The sequence below is a fragment of the Mytilus edulis genome, chromosome 9, assembly GCF_963676685.1.
Source record: "Mytilus edulis chromosome 9, xbMytEdul2.2, whole genome shotgun sequence".
Classification (NCBI taxonomy): Eukaryota; Metazoa; Mollusca; class Bivalvia; order Mytilida; family Mytilidae; genus Mytilus; species Mytilus edulis.
In genome coordinates, this window is record NC_092352.1 from 68,126,114 (window position 1) to 68,153,673 (window position 27,560).

The 27,560-nt window shown below is 32.1% G+C and overlaps 1 protein-coding gene and 1 long non-coding RNA gene across 2 annotated transcripts in view; one reads left to right on the forward strand and one right to left on the reverse strand.

The window, feature by feature from the left end:
* The window catches only part of LOC139488861 (long-chain-fatty-acid--CoA ligase 1-like), a 38,230-nt gene extending 35,750 nt beyond the window's left edge, over positions 1-2,480 (reverse strand). Inside the window, exons 1-2 of the mRNA XM_071274813.1 lie at positions 2,350-2,480; positions 955-1,107 (exon numbers count right to left, since the gene is read on the reverse strand). Of these exons, the coding sequence (XP_071130914.1) occupies positions 955-1,107 (153 nt within the window). The 5' untranslated portion in view covers positions 2,350-2,480. The remainder of the gene's footprint in view (positions 1-954; positions 1,108-2,349) is intronic.
* A 12,600-nt stretch (positions 2,481-15,080) lies between these two features.
* LOC139488862 (uncharacterized) lies at positions 15,081-26,744 on the forward strand. The gene is made up of 2 exons (XR_011656097.1): positions 15,081-15,248; positions 25,330-26,744. It is a non-coding gene; the product is annotated as an uncharacterized lncRNA (long non-coding RNA).
* Positions 26,745-27,560: the final 816 nt, after the last annotated feature.

Below are 27,560 nucleotides of genomic sequence, written 5' to 3' on the forward strand. Positions count from 1 at the left end.
TAAATTCTTTAACAAATGTGTGTTAGGCAAAAAAAGTAAGTGTGTTTACTGTACCCCTACCTACCCTAATTTTTATCCCCTACCCTGAAGTGTTTTTGGCCATTTTTTATTAAGCACTGTTAAAGTCACAATGTTGCTCACATTGACTGAATTTCAAAAAAAAAATATTAAAAAATCCCTATCTTCCTACCCTGTTTATTTTCAGCATGTGACAGTAGGCACACATACTTTTTTGTTTGGCCTTATGAAAAATACTACATGTACAGTACATAAATACTTAATTACGATACACTGGTAACAGATCAATAAAAGCAATTTTGCTTGTTTCTGAATACTATTTACATGTTTTTCATGTATCAGAATTGTATACTATTTACATGATGTATTGATTTATTTAAAGAAAAAATCGTTTAAACTAGCTAAACTAAATACTTTGTCTGAATTTACACATTGTTCTGAACATGTCTGAAGTATTTGCTACTGGATATCAAGCAACCAACAATCAATCAATCAATCAATCAATGAAAGTGCATTGATCAGCTGCTACAAGATTTAAAACACAAAAGCGTTTTTTTTCTACCAATAAATCTTAACACAACCTGTACTTTAAGCATTCTTATAGTGTTGAAAATTTCTCGTAACTATGAAATTCTCTATGGGAAGTTAGGTCAAGTTATAAATCAGATTTTTTAAAAGATATTTTTTTATATTATTACACTACAGCCCAGGTGGATTTTGCTTTGCCCACCTGTCCACAGTGGGAGTGGGCACTGTGTGGGCAAAATTTCTAGCTTGTCCACTCTGCCCACCCAAAGGAGTGGGCATGCAATTTCTTTTGTTTAATCAAAAGACTTGCAAGTACAAGTACAATCAATTGAAAAAAGCAGATAAGCATTTGCAATCAATATTTTTACAAAAAAATATATTATAGTTGGAGTTGGCACAGGTGTTTACCTCTAAGATGGTAGCCTGGTCATTTATATCTGTAGGTGGTATAAGTGGCTCTGGTCGTGTGGCAATGTAATAAGTGGCAGCAGCCGCTGTAACAGCTGTCACAGCCCCTAATGTTACACCTAAGGCACCTCCAGTATCTCTCATATGCTGCATCTGAAAATAATCATGATAATAATTTTTTTTCATCAACCATGGTAAATCAATGAGATAACTCAGACAAGGTCTTTTAATGGATAAATTTACCTCTTATAACAAGGCTTAGGCCGTGTTCACACCAAACGCTGCGTACTGTAAACCCATTTACAATTAGTTTCATGTAATGAACACTTGTTTCACATTAAATTTGTTCTCACCTGTTAATTGGTTTTAATTACTTGTAAAATGCTGTATGAAAAATGTTCAGTAAATAACATGTACACAAAATTTACATGTAAATGTCATTGTACAGTACAGATAATTGAAATAAAAATTTCCCTGTTTACAATTGTATCAGTTTGAGAAAGGCATTTTTTTTTGGGGGGGGGGGGGGGGGTGGGGGAGACTGGGTGCGAAAAGATTATTTGGTCTATCAAAAATGTTTCAAAATTTAATTCGAAAGTGTTAGATTGTTGATAATTACTAAACAATCAGGGGACTTACTGAAATAAGTGATTTTTATAATCACTTATTTGAGTAGCAATTTCGAGGTTTTGTCACAAATGTTACTTGAATCAGTGATTTATAAAATCACTTATTTAAGTAAGTCCCCTGACTGCTAAACATCCAGTGACAGATCTAGATATTTCATGCATGTTCAGAGTGAGAACAAATTCACAATAAAAACAATAGGTAGGTTATGTAATCATGGTAATAGAGACTGAAGGAGATGAAGATGGACGCGGATAAGTACTTTTACATCCCACACAGCCAAACTGACGCACTACTTTGGTAAGTGTTTTACGGCCGATCAGTCAATGCAAGTGACTGTATTTCTTTTTTCCAGTCAAACATCATTGCACATGGAGTGATTTTGGGAATAACTTATCTGAACAGGTACTAACTATAAAACTAACCTTGTCCACGACATGATGAAAATGAAAATTTGTTCCAACAGATCATGGACTTATATTAAAGACTAATTCAATGCTTACCAACACAGATGGGGCTATAACACTAGCACTAAGTTCTCACACAAAGCGACCAAATCAGAAAATAGGTCTTGACACTAAATCCTAGAACTGGCAAAAGGGATTATCCCGACCCATACCTGTGTAACTGTTTTAAGTGTTTGTTGTAAATTGTGACTTGTGTAAGCCCTTATAAAAGTTTTCCTCTCGGAATGTCTTTGCAATAAAGGTGTTACGATCTGAGAAACCTTATTTATACATAATTATTTTCGTTCATGGGTCAATTTACGTTTTAGAGTCCTGGATAGCAGTCTGTGATCAACAACGGTGGACTTTGGTCAATGTTTATCTCAGTGTCACATTTTACTGGTACTATATATAGCAGTTTATGATAAAAAGAATAAAATTTATCGGAAACCAGTATTTGGCGGGTAATATATAAGATCTTGATTGATGACCGACCAAACATGTTGTATTTCCGTAATAGTTAAAGAAGTCGCACCTGAAATTTAAGTGGCTATACTTTACATTTTATGACTTTAATCACATGTAGTACTGCAACCAGAGTTCATTTTTTAAAACTTTAATGGTCCGGAAGAACACACACCTAAATTATATATCGATGGAAAGAGGAAAACGTGTATAATAAGAAAAGTTGGGTCGTAAAAATCCAGAGTGGTCACAATTTTGTGAAATTGAGGTCAAAGGTCAGACCTAAAAATATCAACATTTCAACCACAAGGACAAAAAGGAGAAATATTCTGATATTTATTCAATAGAATGCTACAAAAACGATTCAATCATAAGCATATGGTATAAACGATGTTAAAATGACAAATTTGACTACTTATATGAAAAGCTGCCATTAAAAAATGGCGTTGATTTGGAACCTTCTGATTTTTTTCCATTTAAGACATAGCAAAAGAAGAAGTGGCCTTGACCTTTTCACATCCATAAACTTTCATATTGTGTATAGTATTTCACTATAGTATATTACAGAATTATTTTCTAAAGTATAAAACAACCAGTTTATCAAATTATTTCAATATTTTTTCTATCTTTGAAAAAAACAAAATTCAAGCGCTGAAACAGTGTTTTTAATTTTGCATCTTAAAGGTTGTGTATTTTGTGAAAATTAGTATCTAGTTATAGATAAATACATATTGTGTATTTGCAAAGTCTAGACAGAGCAGTTATAACACAAAATATACTTTAGTCACACGAGGCGAATGCGAGGTTTGAAAAAAAAGAGTGTAAAACAAAGTCAGTTTGGTGCATGAACATTTTTTAGTGGGATAATCCTGGTAAAAAAGTTAATTCATTATTTTTTTAAGGGAAGGATGAAAAATTATACAATGCAATGCTAATTTTCTAATGTTGTAATTCAAAATCAGTCATGATCCTTATATAACTTTTAAAAGTGACACACAATAGCTCAAGTATTCATAAAATAGGGACATGAATCAATCTCTTAGTCATCATATGCGGATTCAGTACGCGTATTATCATTACAAGACACTTCCCTTTTTCATAAGAACAAGTTCGGCGTAGGACAGAGTTTGTTCAAAGCAAACACAGTTTTTGAGTACAAATGCTATCTGGAGCGTAAATACCGTCATGATTCGGTCAAACTCGTCAGATATAGTCTTACCTTTGCATAGGAAAAACAAAAGAAATGTGAGTACAAAGTTTCGATAAATGTTAGTGACCCATATTCCCATATGCATATGCATGATGTATCTGCACTGCCAATCCAAAATGTAATGGGGCGAATGTTGCTACAGAAACGATTGATTTTGTAATAGCCATCCATTTGCGAATTTTTGTTATCTTTAGGGGCAATATACGGTTCAGAAGCGCCTTTGTGTTATTTTTATCAATTAACTAACAAATGAACTTTTGAGCCTAGGCTCCGTTTTGAAGACCGGACCGTGACCTATAATGGTTTACCTTTATAAATTGTGACTTGGATGGTGTGTTGTATCGTTGGCACTCATACCACATCTTCCTATATCTATTAACAAGCTATGCATTTCCATAGAAATACCAAAACGAGGACATAGCTCATAAGAGCACTGGTGGCAGGGTGAATATTTTCAGACACACCTTGGTGTAATTCTGAAAGTCTTAACATAGACTTCAATTTTCCTGCAGCAGATATGGCATCCCCTAAATTGAGTTCAGAAGTAAACTCTTTATTTCATATCCCTTGGCCCCACTGTGTCTGAATTGTAAGGTGTCACAATATCTAATTAGTTCTGGAGTTTGGCAATTTGGTGAGCATCAGAGACAATCTTGGGTAAAATTGATCGGTATATATAGAGGATGTGCTACATGAGAAAGGCTTTTTTTTTATGGAAGAACAAATCACATCACTAACAATCGTTATTAATGAACTGACAGCAAGTTCAAATTCTAATTTTTCAGTAACTGTTTTACTTAATTGCACAAGTGTTGACTTTAATAAGTACTTGGTTATGCATGGATAAATGATTACTCACATTAATAAGCACAACTTAAAAGACTGTCAACACGTTTAGAGGACTCAGTTTTGCGTAGTTTTCTGTTTTTTTTTTAAAGGTTTGTCTTTTACACAAAAACCCTGTTTTCATATCCAAACTACAAGGAAGAAACTGAGCGCGTGATCATATAAAAGTGTCAGGTTGTGAGGATACATGTCGATCAGTTTGATCACATGTATGGATTTCTGTTGTTTCTAATTTAAAGTTCCCCAAGGTTGACTGGGGAAACGAAATATGGACACTTGGTCTTCTCCCGACCGGCAGTAAAACGAAGTGGGGCGTCCGTTTGGCTGTGCGGGATGTATCAAGTTCGTAGTCACGTCCGGTCAGAATGGGAACGTTAAGTCCGATGCCTCGTGTAAATGGAGTGTCACGTTCTTTGCATGATAAAACCCTTGCATCAACTCTTTGAGGAGTGGGAAGGTGGCATGTTGCAATGTCCCAATCCAATATACCATCATTTTCCAGTGGCAGTCTAAATTTTCCCGATCATCATCCCGATCGAATAGCCTCTATTATGACAAAACCTACCTATTGTTTTTATTGTTAACTTGTTCTCGTCCTGAACATGCATGAAATATTTGTCACTGGACGTTAAGCAACCAACAATCAATCAATCAATCTAATTTAAAGACGCACCAATTTTGCCTTCTGGTGCAAGTCTCATAACATCACTGATGATTCGCCCACGGAAAGCAGCATATTAAGAGAAGTTGGTTTTAGCATCACCTTGTCACACACTAAATCTCTGTGAATCTTCAATAGTACTTTTCCCCGACCACTTGCATGCATATTAATTGCTTTGAGGTTAAACATTGACATACAATGTATTTTCACACAATGTCAACTAGTCATTATCCGGAAAAACCTCTTATCCGAAGTATTTGGTTAACTTTTATATAAAGTCAAAATTTTATTAACAAAAATAGAACTTATTTACAGAAAATACACGAAAGAACTGCTATATATATATTCAAATCACTCAAAAATAAATTAACTTCTCCTACAAAATCTACATAATCACATCGAAACTATCAAATTGATGGTGAAGGAAAAAATAAATGGTGGAGCTGATTGACGGATAGGAAATTTCCGTAATTAAAAAAGATACAAATGATGTTTTTATTTTTGAGTTTTTGACAAAATTGTTTGGAATTTGCCCAACAAAATTTGCATGCAGTATCGCATTAATATGTTTTGTCCTCTAAAATGTCAAATACTATTTTTGAATCATATGTTTTCTCGTTTTCAAAGAAAAACGCGTTAAATTTCTACCTAAAAAACAGCTAACTTTAAGTTTGAAAGTTTTACTTGGAGATGGTATTATATTTATGTCTTCATCATTCCGATGATCCTTGTTGATATGTGCATAGAAAATATTTACGAAAATAGCGCGAAATTTAACCAAAAAATATATTTTTGGATTTTAAGGTAACTACCCAAAACCGTAAATTGAGGGGTACCCCCATTAATGGGATAAAATACAAAAATGTGACCACAGAAACTTTTTATGACCCGACGGAAATTAAAATTTAGATATTATTCTATCATTTAAAACAATTTGCAGCCGTGTGTTATTCCGGACCATTAAACTCGTTAACTAAGCGTCTTTTTTGATGTCAGTTAATTGCAGTACTAATGGGACATACCTCTATATTGTGAAGTCTAAAGGCAAAAGTGTTTCATCTAACCCTGGGACTATTATACTAGGATTATAGTCCCAGTCTAACCTATTGTCTTGTCATGTTGTAAATATGTTTTTCGTTGCTATATAGCATATATATGCTTTTCATTCATTCATTCATTCATTCATTCATTCATTCATTCATTCATTCATTCATTCATTCATTCATTCATTCATTCATTCATTCATTCATTCATTCATTCATTCATTCATTCATTCATTCATTCATTCATTCATTCATTCATTCATTCATTCATTCATTCATTCATTCATTCATTCATTCATTCATTCATTCATTCATTCATTCATTCATTCATTCATTCATTCATTCATTCATTCATTCATTCATTCATTCATTCATTCATTCATTCATTCATTCATTCATTCATTCATTCATTCATTCATTCATTCATTCATTCATTCATTCATTCATTCATTCATTCATTCATTCATTCATTCATTCATTCATTCATTCATTCATTCATTCATTCATTCATTCATTCATTCATTCATTCATTCATTCATTCATTCATTCATTCATTCATTCATTCATTCATTCATTCATTCATTCATTCATTCATTCATTCATTCATTCATTCATTCATTCATTCATTCATTCATTCATTCATTCATTCATTCATTCATTCATTCATTCATTCATTCATTCATTCATTCATTCATTCATTCATTCATTCATTCATTCATTCATTCATTCATTCATTCATTCATTCATTCATTCATTAAGTAAGTAAGAGTATTTACAATAAAACGGTTTATAACAACCAAGATATTGTAAATACTCTTAATGTTCATTTTTCATCCGTAGCTGAAAAACTTATTGGAAATAATACTTCAGATATGGATTTTTCTATGCTACAAAATTTTACTAGTGAAAAATTAAAGAAAACTGAAAATTTTCATTTAATCTCATTTCCATTGGAGAGGTGTGTTCTCAACTAAAACATCTTAATATTAATAAATCCGCAGGTTTAGATGGAATAGGTCCCAAATTTTTAAAGCTAAGTGCAGAAATAATATCCCCATCACTAACTTTTTTAATAAACAAAAGTATAACTTCAAATCGTTTTCCGCAAAAATTAAAACTTGCAAGAGTAACTGCTATACATAAAGGAGGACCAAGAGATATTCCCTCAAATTATCGTCCAATTTCTATTTTGAATACCATATCTAAAATTTTCGAAAGACATGTATGTACACAGTTATATGAATTCCTTAACAATAAAAAATTGTTACATATCGCCCAGTCAGGTTTCAGACAAGGTCATTCCTGCCAAACAGCGCTAACTAAACTAATTGACGAATGGTTAAAATATTTAGATAATGGAGAAATAGTTGGTACAGTGTTTTTAGATTTCAGTAAGGCTTTTGACCTTATAAACCATGCCATACTTCTAGAAAAGTTAAAATTTTATCATATCGGAAAACATATGATAGATTGGATAAAATCGTATTTGTCTGACAGACAACAAGAAGTCCAATACGCTAACATTAAATCTGATAAATCGTTTGTAAAGTATGGAGTGCCTCAAGGTTCTATTTTAGGTCCGCTGTTATTTTTAATATATATAAATGATTTACCACTTCATGTTAAACAATCCAATATGGATTTATATGCTGATGATTCAACATTGCATTTTCATGATAAAAACATTGAAAAAATAAACAGCATATTGCAAAATGATTTAAATGCTATACAATCTTGGTGTAACAATAACAGTATGAAAATCAATGCACAAAAAACTAAGTGTATGAAATTGGGTTCAAAACAAAAACTTAAACAACTATCAGAATTATGTATTACCGTCAACGAAACATCTATTGAGAATGTCCATTCTTTCAAATTACTTGGAATAGACATTGATGAAAATTTAAGCTGGGAAGATCATGTTGATCGTATATGTAAAATTATCTCATATTAAGTATCACTTTTATATAAAATTAAAGTATATTTGCCAATACACACAAGGCAACTATTTTATAATGCATATATTCTACCATATATAGACTATTGTAGTTCAGTTTGGGGAAATTTATTACAAAAAGATTCAGATAGAATCATAAAACTTCAAAAAAGAGTAGCAAGAATTATACTGGAATGCGATATTTCTATTCCATCTAATTTCATGTTTTCTTCTTTAAAATGGCTATCTTTTACCAAAAGAATAAAATACCAACAATCAATTCTAATGTATAAAATTGTAAATGGGCTAACACCTGATTACTTAGCAATACTAAATATTGATGATGTGCAACGCCACAACTTACGATCTGTCTCTAATAATGATCTTTTTGTTCCAAGACCAAATACAAATTTTTATAAAAAATCTTTTCATTATTCTGCAACCAAAGTATGGAATAATCTACCACTCGAAATAAAAAAATGTCCTAATGTGGAATTATTCAAGAAACATAGTTATAATCATTTTCTTGAAAATTATATGCAAGTCAACTAATTTGTTTTCCTTTAACAAAACTATATCAAATATTGTCATTTATTACCCTTTGTATATTTCAATGATTGAATTGTGTATATACTAGTAATATATATTGTAAATTAATGTATGAATGTATGAATGTTAACTGTATGCATGTATTTTGTTTGAGGGCCTCAATGAAAATTAGACTATTTCTAATTGAGTTACCCTCTTTAAATAAAGAATTTATTATTATTATTATTATTATTATTATTATTATTATTATTATTATTCATTCATTCATTCATTCGTTCGTTCGTTCGTTCGTTCGTTCGTTCGTTCGTTCGTTCGTTCGTTCGTTCGTTCGTTCGTTCGTTCGTTCGTTCGTTCGTTCGTTCGTTCGTTCGTTCGTTCGTTCGTTCGTTCGTTCGTTCGTTCGTTCGTTCGTTCGTTCGTTCGTTCGTTCGTTCGTTCGTTCGTTCGTTCGTTCGTTCGTTCGTTCGTTCGTTCGTTCATTCATTCATTCATTCATTCGTTCGTTCGTTCGTTCGTTCGTTCATTCATTCGTTCATTCATTCATTCATTCATTCATTCGTTCGTTAATTCGTTCGTTCATTCATTCGTTCATTCGTTCGTTCATTCATTCGTTCATTCGTTCGTTCATTCGTTCATTCATTCGTTCATTCGTTCATTCGTTCATTCATTCGTTCGTTCGTTCATTCATTCATTCATTCATTCGTTCATTCATTCATTCATTCATTCATTCATTCGTTCATTCGTTCATTCATTCATTCATTCATTCATTCATTCATTCATTCATTCATTCATTCATTCATTCATTCATTCATTCATTCATTCATTCATTCGTTCATTCGTTCGTTCGTTCGTTCATTCATTCATTCGTTCGTTCATTCATTCATTCATTCATTCATTCATTCATTCATTCATTCGTTCGTTCATTCATTCATTCATTCATTCATTCATTCGTTCATTCGTTCATTCATTCATTCATTCATTCATTCATTCATTCGTTCGTTCATTCATTCATTCATTCATTCATTCATTCATTCATTCATTCATTCGTTCATTCATTCATTCGTTCGTTCATTCATTCATTCATTCGTTCATTCATTCGTTCATTCGTTCATTCGTTCATTCATTCATTCATTCATTCGTTCATTCATTCATTCATTCGTTCGTTCATTCATTCATTCATTCGTTCATTCATTCATTCATTCATTCGTTCATTCATTCATTCATTTATTATATGCTTGTTTCATTCATTCATTCATTGCAAACTAATTTGTACACGCATTGTTGTCAATAGTAACGGAATTCGATGCGACTGTCATACAAGTGAGAAGTTACGCTAGCTATTTAACGGTTTAACCAGGCTTTTGATTTTGCCATTTGATTAAGGACTGTTCGTTTTTAATTTTCAGCGGAATTCACTGAGTTTTTTGTGATTTTACTTTTAGCTGTTATTGGACTATTATTTATTTTTGTTATTTGTTATTGTAAGAATGTATTTGCTGTAAAACTGTTATTGAAAATTGGAAAGTTTATAATAATAAATTTACCCTGGTAATATGGCTATACGGTATGGGCTGTGCTCATTGTTAAAGGCGGAACGGTGACCTATAGTTGTTAATTTCTGTGTAATTAGGTATCTTGTGGACAGTTGTCTCATTGGCAATCATAGTTACCACATTTATTTATTTTTTATACTTATAGTTAACAAATATCTGGTGGTACCATGTCTCAAAATGAAGACTAACCTTAGATACGTCTGCACAGTTCGAATTCCAAAAGCGAAATGGTTTTAAACAAAAAGTACATGTTCGCCTTTTCCTGGATGCTATTTGGCCAAATAGAAGGAAGTACTATAAGATGATGCAATAGCATATGTCTGACATCACATAATATCTAATTAGTAAAAACTCTATAAACAAATCACTGTATGTATATCAACATATTAGAAACCCTTAAGCTATACATATAAACGAGAGAAAAAATAATAATAACATAGCAAAACAAAGTATTATAGAATAGAACAAATTGAATTAAATAATTAAAAATACATGTAACAAAAAAACAAAAAACAAAAAGTTTAAAAAAATATATACTGCAGTACTTTTCGAACACATAAACATCAATTTGTAAATATTTGAGAACAAACCAGCAATTTTCTTATTAAAATTGAAAGTCGTTCCATGTTTATTCTCTTGTTTTAATGTACTGTGAATTGATAATATAGTATCTAGGTAACAGAGGCGGTTTTAGGGGGGAGGCCCAGGGTGCACGACCCCAACCCCATTGGCTGGAAAAAAAATTGGTTGATTATAGAGGGAATCACTGAAGCGTGACCGGAGAGGGTCCCTTCTTAGGCAGTCAGTGGGCCCCCACTTATGAAAGTATCTGGATCCGCCACTGGGTAAGTATTGTTTTCTATAATTAACAATAGAATAAGTTGATTTTTTGGAATTTTGGGTCTTCAGTGCCACCTAACTTTATATACTTGTTTGGCTTTCTAACTATTTTGATCTGAGCGTCACAGATGAGTTTGAATTAGGTAGAAGAAACGCGCGTCTGTCGTATCAAATTATAAGCCTGGTACATTTGATAACTTTTTACATACAGTCATATATATATATATAAAACATGAAATGAATCACAAACAAATCCATGAACATAAAGTACACATATTGACACCATTAATCTTTTACCAAATAATGATCTATCAATGGTCAATTTAAACGTGGTGTAAAAAGAAAGCCGATTACGTGATATTTAAACGAAATAATGCACGTCGACTGTCAATACCAGTTTGAGATAATGCATGCAAATTCATTGCAATCTTTTTACATTATAGACAGATAAATCTTTCATGACAGTTTTATCTACGAACAGCACTATCAATGTTATTGGATATTACGTCTGGCCATGGCAGCGTTTCCTGTTCTATATAGAATTACAACTGGATTTCGACCATCTATGTCTGGTCTTCTATTGGCAAAATCGGTAAAACGACAATTATACACTTGTGCAACATATTTTCTCAGCAATTAGGCAAATGCAAAGCAATTACTTCAAATTCTAAGCATTAAGTCTAAAGTACGTTGAAGAAACCGAAAAGATATAAGAAGATACTGTATGAGTATAATGTACGTACGCTTCAGCAAAATTCAATTAATCTTAGGCGTTACATTTAGAGACTAAGTAATTTGTAAGCATGGTATCTTTGTGATTAGATTTCTATAGAATTTAATAGAATCAAGATGTATAAATTTCCTCTTCAAACTTAATTGAATATTGCCGAGGTTCTTTTCAAACGCATAAAAGGAATTATAATAGGGTTTCCCACCTTACATCTGTGTTTTTCATTTATAGTTGAAAAGGCTCATACATGGTACACACTAGAAAAGGGCTGTTCGACGAACATACTAAAGTGATAATTTTTATTTTAGACACGGAGTTCAAAAAAAAATAAATCTAAATAAATATATATATACAACCGTGTTCATTTGAGAACACCGATGATATTACTGTGTTCACGAAGTTGCGGTTAAATCGAACATTTATTTTTTATATATCCCGGGTTCCGGCACGGAACAATCCTGCGGCTGGCAGGATATTTTTAGCTGTCTAAAAAAGGCATTAAAGTTTTATTTTTATTGAGAAAATATATGTCCAATTTTAATTTTGTTCCCACTAATTTGTCATGTAAATTATTTGATACTCTTATAAGACCTATTTTGACATACAACTCTGAAATTTGGTTTATGGATAATTTTCAGTCAGCTTTTAGGGCATCTAATAGAGCTGCAGTAAATAATACATTTTGTGATACTCTTGCATTAGCAGACAAATATCCCTTTGAGAAGGTTCATTCTAAATTTTGTAAAGCAGTATTAGGACTGAAAAAGACAGCCACTAACATAGGTGCTAGATTAGAATTAGGTAGATTTACTTTGGACTCCTATATAAAAACTCAAACACTCATGTATTTTTATAGAATAAATTGTAATGATATTAATCCCCTGGTTCAAGAATCTCTACAAACAAACATAAATTTACATTCAGAAGGAATTTATTCTTGGTACTCATTTGCAGATAAAAATTTTAAAGAGATGAAAATAAACCCAGAAAATTACTCTAATAATAATGTACCTTTTAAACAATCAAAAAACATGTTAAAATGTAATATAAAAAAGTGTGTTTCAGAGGAATATGAAAAAAATACTTTAATTAAACTTTCAAAAATGGATTCCTCATCCAAACTTTGTCTTTATGGGCATTTAAAAAATAATTGTCAGTCTGAGGAATATTTAAATTGCAATAATTTTATACATAGGCAGTTACTCTCAAAATTTGACTAAGTGATCATTCCCTAGGCATTGAATTAGGAAGGTACAGAAACATTCCAAAAGCACAAAGATTATGTAAAAAATGTGAAGTCCTAGATGATGAATTTCATTTCTTTTTGTATTGTGACATTAACTTATCTTTGCGTTCTAATCTTTTTGCTTATCTAAAAGACTATATATGTACCATTATTTCAACATCTTGATGCATTCAATAAACTTAAACACATTCTAAACCCCATCCCTGAACTTGTTTGTCATATTGGAGTCTTCATAAAACAGTATTTAGAACTGAGGGAGTCAGACCCGTGTCAGGCAAGGTTATAATGGTGTTTTTTACATACATTTATAATTTGAACTCTAATGTTCTATTATTCTATGATATATTGCAATTGTATTATTTTGTATTTCATTGTATTACATTGTATTTCACTACATGTATTGCATTGTTTAGTATATAGTTATTGTTTGTTTGTATTGCTTGACCCTCATGGGTGTAATTTTGCAATAAAGATTTAGATTTAGATTTTTTATACTTTTGTTGAAGATCAAATTGTTAGTTTCTGTTTAAATTGTCTGTAAGTAGATAAAGAAAGATGTGGTATGAGTGCCAATGAGACAACTGTAAGGTTCATATTTTATACACATGGGCATCTTTTATTCATATACATCTTTGCCAAACATTGTTTACTTTAAATGTTCGCATAAACCAATCTGATTCTGTGTTAGCTAGCACGTTATTTAATAATATTTCATAACAATTTTAAACATAAAAATAAAGAGCTGTGGTATGATTTTCATTTAGACAACAACCTACCAAAGTTGAAATGAAATTGATGTAAGCAATTATATATAGGCAATCACACGGCTTTCAAATATGAGAAAGAAAAACAGGAGCGATGAGAGATCGGTTTTTAATTAGATTGGGCTTAATCTATCAGTAGAATGTAACAGTTTTTATTTTATGAAAAACAATAATTATGTATTTAAGACTAAAATGATCGATCAGTACCTATCAAACATCCAATGAATTTAGTAAAAAGCCGTCACTAACAGTTTAAGAAAATCTTGACCTTGTACAATGCAAATATAAAGGTATAGACAGATTGTACCCGTAGTACATTTTGTACCGCATAGTATTACGTAAATATGTCTTGTATAATTCTTCAAAGGAAGTATATATAATACTATGTATAAGCTATTTTATAATAATTCGGGGGAAAAAATGACAAAAGAATGTTTGAATTAATCATGTCGATAGTTTATAAATAATAAAATTTTAAAACTGAAAAGAAATCAAAGGACAGTGTCCTTGTTTTGAGATAAATGCTAATATAATCAATTGAACATTTTGCGGGAAAGAAATTCTCTAGATTTTTTATTCATTTATATAATAACATTATTTTAAAAAAAAACAATGAAAAAAACAAGGATTTTTATAAACGTTTCATCAAAAAGTTTTTAACTATGTGTAATTAAATTATGGAAAGAAAGGTAAAGGTTAGCGGCAAAACACTAGAGGATTCCGAATATCCGACAAACAATCAAAACCAGAGAAAAAGTGAACCCTAAAAAAACAAATTTTACTCGAATTCAAAGAAAAAGTAAGATGTTCCAATTTCCGAAATGATTGATTTTTATCATTATTTGAAAAAAATGGCATTTGATCTTTATAAACGTCCACCAAAAAGAAATTGCCCCCTCTTTCAACTCCCTAAAAAACTGAACTTTCATGACCAGGCAATTCTCACCTTGCAGACCTGACACACACATATATTATACTTCTCTCATAAAAGGTCGTAAAAAGACATTTCGAATAGTTCATTCACCTGTCCCCTGAGACATTCGAATAGTTCATTCACCTGTCCCCTGAGACAACCATTAGCAGAATGTCGACGCTGACAAAAAAAAAAAACCTCATTATCTTCACGAACATTCTGACTTGCATATTTTACATTTCTCATCAATGTCGTTTTTATTGATCGAGGTTTAAAATATTTACACAGAAAGCCGTCATTAAACAGTTAAAAACTAAACGAATGCACAATGCACAATGATGAATGTAAAATGTAAAAATAAATTTATCGCGTGATATGTGTCAGGTTTAATTTTTCCGCATTGTATGTGTTGTTACGTAAAAAGAACAGGATATTAATATGCAGACAAGTTGAAGAGAGGTTAATGTAAGTAATATTATTTACTCATTTTATGCTAACTCAATTAGTGAGACTTGAAAGTTGTTTTTTATATTCAATTATATTTGCATATTTTTTCCATGCCATATTTGGTTTAATGAAATATTACAGCTATTATAAGTAAAAGATTATTTCCTGTGCTAGATAAATTAAAAATTATCAAATCTTTTTTTGAAATATGGAACAGATAAAAATCACTAGAAAAAAATAAGACCATAAGTTGGACGACACCAACTCATGATTGACCGGTAGTTTGAATTTGTACAACGTCCAGTGGCAATTATTTCTGAATATGAAAAGGGAGAACACATTCAAAAATATACGAAATAAGTTCAAGGTCGACAGTAATGTAGGGCGAGAATTTCGACTAAAGGAAATAAACTGTTTTTTTAAAACAAAAATACAAATAAATTTGAGAATGGAAATTGGGAATGTGCCAAAGGACCGTGATGTAGGTCGAGAATTTTTACTGAAGGAAATAAACCGTTTTAATAAAAATACAAAATAAAATTGAGAATAGAAAGGTGAAAATGTAAAAGAGAAAACAACCCGACCAAAAAGCAGACGACAGCCAAAGGGTCTTCAACGTAGCGACAAATCCCGAACCCGGAGGTGGTCCTCATCTGGCCCCTAAATAAAATTGTGTACAGCAAAACTTATTTATAAATGAACTAAAATAAAATAAAAAAAACATACAAGACTAACAAAGGCCAAAGGATCCAGGAAAAATGAAAAGAGGGAGTCCATAAAACATGACAAAATAAAATGCTCGACTACGTATAACAACAAGAAAACAAATAGAAAAAAAAACCTTCATATTCCTGACCTGGTGCAGAAGTTTTTTGAGGAATAATGTATGTTTAACTTCCAACTTGTAAGACAGTTGTTTAAAGTTTCGTCATATTGACAGCATTGTGTAAGCAACCCGAATAGATATTTCATAACATTAATTAGGATTCAACAGTCAGTATTGTACACGTATAAACATACATCACAGATAAACAACACACCTGACTTTAATAAAACAATACAAACTAACAAACAATGTACACATCAATCTGATAGAAGCGTAAACAAACAACTTCATGTGATATAGAATATTTGTTCTTCTGTTAGGACATAACTTAGAAGTATATCGCATGAAGTTTCGAGATTTAGGTTGTCATTGTTTGCACGGTAAAGGAGGAAGTGTTTTTCATTGTTTGCTCAGTAAAGGAAGAAGTGTTTTACATTGATTGCATATATATAGTTAAGAGGAAGTGTTAATCATTGTTTGCGTAGTAAAAGAGGAAGTGTTTTTCATTGTTTGCACACTAAAAAGGGAAGTGTTTTTCATTGTTTGCACACTAAAAAGGGAAGTGTTTTTCATTGTTTGCACGGTTTATTAGTAAGGATTTTCCATTGTTTGTATATAATACACTTTTTCAAGTGGAAGTCCAAATTTCCAGACCTGCATTCTATCAAACTGTCTTGCATAATCTTCTTATTGCTTTAATTGTTAAATGTTTTTCGTCCTAAACATGCATGGAATAATTACCACTACAAGTTAAGCAATCAATCAATACCAGTTCTGCTCTTGTTTGATGCTGCCCCGTAAATAGTTGCAAACATATCGAGTTATCATTAAGGAAAATCTGACTTTTTATGTTTTTCATCACCATTTATCTCAGCTCTGTATATTGCATTTATAAGGAATCGATATTGGAAAGTTGCTGGCTGTGCTAATCTATTATATGAATTTTCTCTATACTTGTAAGGGACGATTTCTCAAATGAGCCACTTTTGTTTAGATTAAAAACACTTTTCTGGCTTTCTTGTTAGATCTTCTTAACAGGGATTATTATAAGAGGACACTGACCTTTTCAAAACGTCTTGGAAATGCATATAACTATACATTTGTTTATTAGATTGCCACAACAGTTAAGAAACTGAGATTCATTATACCTAGATAGAAGAAGATGTGGTATGAGTGCAAATGATATAAAAAAGAAGATGTGGTATGATTGCCAATGAGACAACTGTCCACAAGAGACCAAAATGACACAGACATTAACAACTATAGGTCACCGTACGACCTTCAACAATGAGCAAAACCCATACCACATAGTCAGCTATAAAAGGCCCCGATATGAAAATGTAAAACAATTCAAACGAGAAAAACTAACGGCCTTATTTATATAAAAAAATGAACGAAAAACAAATATGTGAGTCAATTCTCCATCCAGGTCCCAATTTATAAAAGAAAACCATAATACCTGTTTATTTAGTTGTTTTATCATGGTTTTTGATTTCTGTTTATTAATTTAAAGTGAGTTGCAAGGCCCCCCCCCCAAAAAAAAAAAAATAACAACAAAAAGAAACAACAAAAATAATGATACATATATTCTTTGTTGTCTTTCGTTACTTTCTGATATTTAAGAGGCTCATAAAAGTTTAAAGCGATACACGACCGTGTCGAATATATAGCACCATGATTGTAAACTGAAATGAAATTAGAATAAATATATAAATAAGTAAACCAATTTCAACATCAATTGAATATTCTCTCATTCAAATATTAATTGGATTTAGATGAATCCTATATATACATTAGGATTGTTCAATGTACATGTATTTTATATTTACAGTTTGAAAAACAATGTTATGGCATATTCTAAATGTGAAAAATAAATAAATTAAGCTGACATTTCACCTATATGCAAGAATACATGGTATTACATAAAATCATCAGACATTACACATAATAACCAGGAATGTGTTTCGAAATACTAGAGTGCTATCAATAATTATCTGCCTTTACATTGGTAATGAAATTAATTGAATTTCAATAAAATATTACAAACTCGTATCCTCAGAGACACGTGATCAGAGGCTGGAATTTTGAATTACGTAATCGCGCTACGCTACGTTTACAATTGGTAGTTCAAACATGAATAAAATGAATCAATGATGACAAATAAATTCTGATACATGTGATACGTGCAACCAAGAAGTCAGCTACTTGCGGAAACTATACCGAACAAAAGGGAAATCGAGGATTAAAACATTCCGATACGATAGTAAGACCAATTCTGTTTACTTGGGATGTATAAATACGTAGACACGTCCACGTTTAATATAACTTCGTATTGCAGCTGGTAAGGTCAGTAATACTAAATAACAATGTAGATTAGGACTATATCACCCTTAAAGAAGGCCGCCTGGTGAAACACTGTGTTTTTTTTTTTTTACTAAAATACATTAGTGGTCCTGTTTTCCTAGGTTCCAAATAACACATCGTTTTGATGCTGACTGTTTCCATTTCAGCGAGAACATTTAAAAAATACGATTCTGCGTTTAGGCGTAGAGTTTGTTTTTAGAACATATGTCTATAATCCTTTTCAATATACTTGTAACATCTGCCGCTGGACAAAGAACACAAGTCATTAAGTATCCGATCAAACTAACAAAAAGAGCATTTTCCTCTTTTCTGTAAACACAACTGCTGTGCTGCTTTTTAGCATTACAACTTGATTAGTCGTTAGTTTTCTATGTTGTGTCTTGTGTACTATGGTTTGTCTGTTTGTCTTTTTTTAAAGTCATATCGTTGTCAGTTTATTTTCAATCTATGAGTTCGAATGTCCCACTGGTATCCTTCGCCCTTTATTAACACTTTTTACAATCTACACTGGACGAAGGTAAAGGGTGTTGCAAGTATGAACATAATCGTAAACTTCATATTAAGCTTTGCTAAGCTTTGCTGTTGATGACAAAGGTCAAGTCATTTTAAGTTCATTTATACTGGTTCACTACCCACTTACTGTACACGCAGGTCTATTAAAACCATATAGCGTTTAAATTTTCAATTTAAATTGTACGTTTTATTCAACAATTATATTGTATATTAAAGAAGTATTTAGTTCTTATTTCATTTTTATTTATTCAATTTGATTATACTAGTAGCTATGAAATATCTCCCTAAATATGAGTCTAATTTCCATCGACTTTAAAAAGCTTTTAACTATGAAGTTCATTGATATATGATCTTGTTCTTTACAGAATATTATTGAATAGCTAACCAAAACATAGAAGAATGATACATTTGATTTCCCCACTGTCGACAATGTTTGCATTAACTTGATACATTAAACACAAAAATTGTCAAGAGCTAGCATAATTTTTATATGTTAATGGCATCAGATTATTGATTCTTAAAGTTAATAGCTATTAGTTCAAAGTTTGTAATAGGTTTTAGATTTAGGAATATTCTAGCTTGAGCGACAGAGACTCACTAAAATGACATTACTGACTGAAACAATCATCCGTTGTAGTAAAGTGTATACCGATTATGTTATTTACAACGCAGCAGTAGGCTAAAAACCTGAATATAAAGAGCACAAGACGATTATATAGAAGGCACACAATGATTTAAAAGATTAATTTATGTCATCTTTTAATCAACTTGAAGTCGTGAATGAAATCTAGAGAGAACATCAAAATGATTAACACAATATTTTAGATAAATAATAAAAATCATCAGCAAACAAATAATATCAAGATCCTGATCAATCTCCCATACAGACAGAGTTATCGTCCTTTCCTCCTCAATCTCCCATCTCCCATACAGACAGAGTTATCGTCCTTTCCTCCTCAATTGAGGATTGAGGAGGAAAGGACGATAACTCTGTCTGTATGGGAGATTGGATCCTGATATTTGGATACCATTAGACACAAACACATGCGACATGGTAGTAGGTCAGAGAAAAATCGCAATTTAGGATAGAATATATAACCTCAAATTGAAGTTTTAAACTTCTTGCTTGACTCTGCCCCGTACAAACTTTCAAATATATCGAAGTTTTTTTTATTGGAAATCCGACTTTTTATGTTTTTCATCACCATTTACCTTAGCTCTGTATATTGCATTTATAAGGAATAAAAATTGGAAAGTTGCTTGCTGTGCTAATCTTTTATATGAATTTACTCGATACTTGAAAGGGAAGATTTTCCAAATGAAGCAACTTTTGTTAAAATTGAAAACACCTTTCTGCATGGCTTTCTTGTAAGCTCTTTTAAACAGTAGTTAAGAGGACGGCTACCTTTTCAAAATTTCTTAGGAATGCATATGATTATACATTTGTTTATCAGATTGACATTATAGTTAAGAAACTGAGATTCATTCTACCTAACTATAAAAAAAATGTGGCATCAGTGCAAATGAGGCAACTCTCCATCCAGGTGACAATTTAAAAAGTAAACCATAATACCTGTCTATTTAGTTGTTGTATCATGTTTTTTTAAAAACAAATTATTAGTTAAAGTGAGTTGAACATTTTTATTTAAAAGCAATGCACGACGTACCGTGTCGAATATGGAATAAAATTGAGAATGGAAATGGAGAATATGTCAAAGAGAAAACAACCTGACCAAAGAGCAGATAACAACCGAAGTGTGTCTTCCACGCAGCGAGAAAATCCCGTACCCGGAGGTGGTCCTCAGCTGGCCTCTAAATGAAAATGTGTACTATTTCAGTAAAAATGGACATCATACTAAACTCAAAACATATAAATGAAAATTTATATAAAAAAACATACAAGACTAACAAGACCAGAGCCTCCCGAATTGGGACAGGCGCAAAAATGCGGTCGGGCAAAACATGTTTTGAGAGCTTTCAACCCTCCACATAAACCACTAGCTTCATTGTGAACTTAAATGAATAAATAAGATAAATAAACCAAATTTAACATCAATAGAATATTCTTTGATTCAAATATTAGTTGTATTTAGATTAATCCTACATATAGTAGTGTTCATTGTACATGAAGTTTATATTTATGATGTGAAAAAATGTTATGACATTTTCAAAGTCTGAAAATTGTTATGGTGATATTTCACCTATTATTTACAAGTAGATACATAGTAATACAATAAACGAAATAGAAATTCCATCACATAAAATCACCAGAGGTTATAAATAATAACCTGGAATGTGTTTTCAAAGACAAGAGTGCTATCAATAATCATCTGTCTGCATTGATAATCAAATAAATTGTATTTCAATAAATTGTTTCAAACTCGTATCCCGAGAGATACGTGACCAGAGGCTGGCATTTTTCAGTTACGTAATCGTGCTACGCTACGTTTACAATTTGTAGTTAAACCGTACGGTGACATATAGTTGTTAATGTCTGTGTCATTTTGGTCTTTTGTGGATAGTTGTCTCATTGACAATCATACCACATCTTCTTTTTTATAAAACATAATAAAAATGAATCAATGATGACAAATAAATTCTAATACATGTGATACGTGCAACCAAGAAGTCATCTACTTACGGAAACTGTACCGAACAAAGGGAAATCGAGGATTAAAAACATTCCAATACGATAGTAAAACCAATTCTGTTTATTTGGGATGTATAAATACGCAGACACGTCCACATTTAATATAACTTCGTATTGCAAATGATTAGGTCAGTAATACTAAATAACAATGTAGATTAGGACTATAGCACCCTTAAAGAAGGCCGCCAGATGAAACACTTAGTTTAGTGGTCCTGTTTTCTTAGGTTCAAAATAACACATCGTTTTGATGCTGACTGTTTCTTTTTCAGCAAGAACATTTTGAAAATACGATTCTGCGTTTAGACATAGAGATTGTTTTTAAAACATATGTCTATAATCCTTTTCAATAAACCTGTAATATCTGCCGCTAGACAAAGAACACAAGTCATTAAGTATCCAGCGTTTACCTCTTTTCTGCAAACACAGCTGCTGTGCTGCTGTTTAGCATTACAACTTTAAAAGTCTTTAGTTTATTGATTCTTAAAAGTTAATAGCTATTAATTCAAAGTTTGTAATAGGTTTAATATTTAGGAATATTCTAGCGTGAGCGACAGGGACTCGCTGAAATGACATTAATGGCCGAAATAGTCACTCGTTGCACTAAATTTGGCATCGATTATGTTATTTACAACGAAGCAGTAAGCTAAACACTTAGATATTAATATAAAGGGCTAGAGGCGTTAATACAGAGGGCACAATACGATTAAAAAAGATTAATCTATTCCATCTCTTAATCGACATGAATTTAAGTCGTAAGTAAAATCTACAGAGAACACCAAAGATTAATACAATATTTTAAATAAATTAAAAAAATCACAAGACAAAACATTGCAAGATTCCTGATATTTGGATACTATAAGACACAAACATATAGCGTTTTTATTTATTCAATTTGATTATACTACATTTGTACTAGTAGCTATGGAATATCTCCCTAAATGCGAGTCTAATTTCCATCGACTTTAAAAAGCCATATATAACTATGCGTTACATTGATATATTTACAGAATATTTTTGAATAGCTAACATTTGATTTGATTCTTAAAGTTAATAGCTATTAATTCAAAGTTTGTAATAGGTTTTAGATTTAGGAATATTCTAGCTTGTGACTTTGGACAGGCACATACACAGAATATGGCGGGGTAAACATGTTAGCGGGATCACAACCCTCCCCTAACCTGGGACAGCGTGTAACAGTACAACATAAGAACGAACTATAAAAATCATTTGAAACAGGCTTAACTCATGGATAACAATACAAATACTACAATCTATTTTATCTCTTAATCGACATGAAGTCGTGAATAATATCTACACCAACACCAAAGTTCCATATTATATGGTAAATAAATAGCAAAGAGAAAACAAATAATGACAAGATTCGGGCTATATGGATACTATTAAACACATACACATGCGACTTAGTATAGTACATTTACGAGTTCAGAGATAAAAACGTAATTTAGAATAAAATTAGTAATCTCTAATTAAAGTTTTAAATTTCTTGTGATCATTTTTTTAAATATCTGTTTTTGTAAATTAAAAAAAGGATAATTGATTTATCAACAAATGGTATAATATGTAATATAATATAGCAAGGCATCATTCAGTATTTCTGAAACCTGTATGGTATTGCCCTTTTTCTTCATTCATCGATGTTAAATTGACGACATGACTGATTGAATGTCATATGATGATGTATGTGTGTTTAGAGTCCGACTACCCTGTCTGGATATCGCGGACTGTATCAACCTATTCTATAGACTGGAGTCTGTCGGTCTTTTTGCCTTCATTTTACTCCGACAGCGTTGGTCTTGCTGGTACGGAGTATCAGGACGTGCTGCTTGTATGGCTGATTGTATTGCCTCTTTAGATTGTTCAGTGTAGACGGGCGATGTGTGCGGTGGTGTGCGCAGTAGGTCTGGGTGGTCGATGTCAAACCCATCTTCATAGTCGATCCTACTGCGCTTGCCTCTGTCATTGGTGGAGGTGTAAAATACCAGGCGGTGGCAGGCCTTGTTGGGGTTGTAGGGACTGGTGACAATATCCCTATTGACTACAACCCCAACTGGTTCCCCTTTGTACTTAGTTGGTGTTAGTACATGTCCAACTACGCTGTCTCTTGCCTCTGTTTGTGTGTTGGCAGTTTGTTGGACTTGCTCAGCAGGTATCACGGCTGTTTTTGTTGCCTTCCACTGTTCAAAGCGCTTTGCGTCTCTTCTCCTGGTGGATGGTGGCTTGCTCTTCAGGGGCGGCTTTGATTTACTAGAGGATGCCTCTGGTTCCTTAGCCTTTGTCTTGGTCCACGTCAGTTGTACTGACACCTGGTCAGAACTTGCGGAGAACTTCCAGGCAGGTTCTTTTCCAGTTAACTTCATGGCTGCTAGTAAGGCATTCAATTCATCTGGAATTTCCATTATGAATGTCCAAAAAGTTAGTGAGTTGTGTTCAGCTGTAGTCAGTACGAATACTTCAATGTAATTGAATGTCAGCCGCTTATTTAGTAATTAAGTACTTTGAACTTGTGCTCTTGTTATCCAATCATATATCTAATAGATCACGTGGGAATTCATTCCATTCCGTTGTCAGGTATATTTGATGAGTCTTTTTACAACACTTGGTCGTTGCTAATGTGTGTTGACGTTTTATTCCCAAGGGTAATCTTTGCAGTTGAATTGCATGTATTTACCACATCTTCAATACCACTGCGAGTGACATTAAGACTCTCCATATACCAATTGCTTTAGCACTGGTATGTTTCATTTATGCATTTCATATTGCGTATCTGTATGTATTTGCGCTTCGATTAAAGCTACTTTTTATTTGCTATTCAGATAACCGATATAATTTCTCGCGGACTGTTAGTTCTCAAGGTTAATTATCTTTCAACCACTTCTGCGGAAAATGCCAGCACTAAATCAAGAAGAGCCGAGCATTTGGTTTTGTCAGTTTTATAGACTGTTCCTTTTTAAATTTATTTATGAGTTTGATAATTTTGTTATAACATTACTTCTTCATCAATCATCGTAATCTAATTAAAAGACAATTCCCAACTGTTTAAAGTCAAAGTTGAACTTGCATTTATCATGTTTATATAGATTACATTTCTATTCAATTATAGAATTGTAAATTATTACTTTTTTCACAAAAAGACATTATTTTAAATTTTATTTGATTTGTTTAAAGATGGTAGAATTGGAAAGTGGGTGTACTTTGAGCATGAATTTATCATTTGAAAGATATTTGAAATAATGATTCATTCATTAGGGAACGAGCTGAAGTCTTCCTATTTAAAATGATCCAGGGTATTTTGAAATGGAACATGTATTGCATTCTTTTAACGCGTGCCACGAGTTGTTCATTTAACAGTATAAACCAAAGAGAATGTATGTGTTTATGGGGCGTTTATTTGATTACACATCAAAACCCCATTAGACAATTCACATTATAATATGTTGAAAAACGGCAATAATAAAGGTAACACTATTCTAATAGTATCATTTCGATACGCAAAGTTTCCTTCTTTCTTAAGTATGCATACAACACTGGGGTTTGCTGACCCCCTTTTGCTGATGTCGACCTCTTATGAAACATACATAATCAGTGAACCACAGAAGCTTATGGTATCAAAATTTTAAACGGAACATGTACTGTAAATTTTTAAAGCTACTTTTTTGCAATGTACATGCCATCTTCATTTCCCCATTTACAGAACTCAACATAATTCATTCTTATGTTTTTTTTAGGACACGTTAAAGAATATCTGTATCCTTGATTGCACAAAAATATAACTATGAGTGAAGGAGAAAATACGGAGAAAAAGCTAGTTTGCCTGTCTAAATTTATTTCCCAGTCAAATGCAGAAATCGATATTCATGGGATCTGTGTAGCAGACGATAACCACGTGCTTATCAGTGACGTCAACAATAAACGCGTATTGAGGTATGACGAGTCAGGAGAGTTTCAGAATAGTTTTCATTTTAGTATGATTCCTAGAGATATTACCGTAATACCAGGGAAAAACCAAGTCGCAGTTACCCTTCAAGAGTCAAGGTTTAGCTGTAAACCTGGATGTATCGCCTTATTAGACAGTGAACAATTAAAACTAATCAGCCAAAATGAAATCAAATGTACGCCATTTGGAATAGTTTGGTATGAAAATTTACTTGCCGTCGGAAGTTGGAATACCGTCCAGTTTTATGATTTGGATTTTGCCTTTGTCAGAAGTATAGAATTGCCAGAAGATAAAATTCCTGTAAAATTTATTAAAAGAGGTCCTGGCGGAACTTTGTTTTATTCAACGTCGACTGCAAACTGTATATCTAGTGAGGGACTCAATATTTTTCGATTTCCTGTCGAGAATGGAATTCCCAGAGGTCTATGTGTAGATAAAGATAAAATCTTGTATTTTTCCTGTTGTAGCGGTACAATTGTAGGTATATCAGATAAAGGTCAACTCATCGGTACTTTACTCACAGGGGATCAAGGTTTAGGTCGAATAGGTTCCCTGTGTTTCAACAAAGATTATACTAAACTTTACGTTACGAGTGATGATGGATCATCTCTGTCTGTTTTGAATTTTAAAAAAGATTAAATGATGAAAAAATTATAAAGAGAACTTTTAAGAATAGTGTTGTTTATATTTCATTACTACAAGGAAAAATAAAAGATGACACAAAAATTGAGGAACCAGTGCTATGGCAATGTACAGTATAAATTATGAAATCAAGTCCAAAAATCAAAAGATCGACATCTACATGTAGCTCCATTTGTTATGATTTAAGTACAATTATAAACAGAACTGTGCTGCAACCAATAGAGTATTTGTTCCCATACACAACAGCGTGAAAATTAGACTGTCATACATAATAAACACAATCATTTTCATTGAAAAGCCGATAGCACATTTTTAAAACTGTACGGGGAACCGTCAATTTATTGCGTTTACTTTATAGGATTCATGCTTTACTGTCGGGTCGTTGATGGAGTAATCAGACATCTATTTGCGTACAAACAGTTAATAAGTGTTTTGTTTCTTCTGATGAATAATAAAATGTGTGGCTAAAGAGAAAAAAAATACATCTTTTATGAATTATATATATATTTATCAAATTACCTTATGCATACAACATGTACAACTAATAAAAGTATCTTTCCAACAGTGTTTGCAATTTGTTATATTTATACCTAACAATAAACTCTGATCATAGACGATATTTACTTGATACACATCATAAAACTTGCTATACGACCTTAAAAAGAGAAACCTATAGAATAATCTGACTTTCTCAAGCGGCGATTATGAAGTTCTGAATTAACGTTCAAAAATGAACAGCATTAGTTATACAAGGTAAAATAGTAAAAAAACTATATTATGGAAAAAGAACATAAAAATGAGGCGACAGTAGATGACCGATGTTCCAATCTCGTAAATCGATTGTTAATTTCTGTGTTATTTGGTTTCTTGTGGAGAGTTGTCTCATTGGCAATTATACCACATCTCTTTTTATATAGACATAGTAGGTAAAAAGTCAAAAATAGGGGGTCGAGCAGTCAACATTGTGATTTAATCTTAGTTATTACAAAAATGTATAAAACAAAAACAAAATGTACCAACAACAAAAATCAAAAAGGCATATAGACAAAGATCATAAGCAAACACGAAAAATATGAATACCACAATATACCATAAAACATAAATAATACAATGTCGGGATGTATAAGTACCGAGACAAAATATGGTTATTACAACAGATAATTTACAATAAATGCTATAAGACGTTATTAAGATGAACAAACTTACTCTTAGTCAAACTAATACAATATAAAATTGAAAATGAAAATGATGAATGTTTCAAAGAGACAACAACCCGACCAAAAGAACAGACAACAACCGGATCAAAAGACTAGACACAATGGGTAAAATGTCAGACCAAACGACTATATAGATCTAAGGATTGTAAATCTCGAAAACATG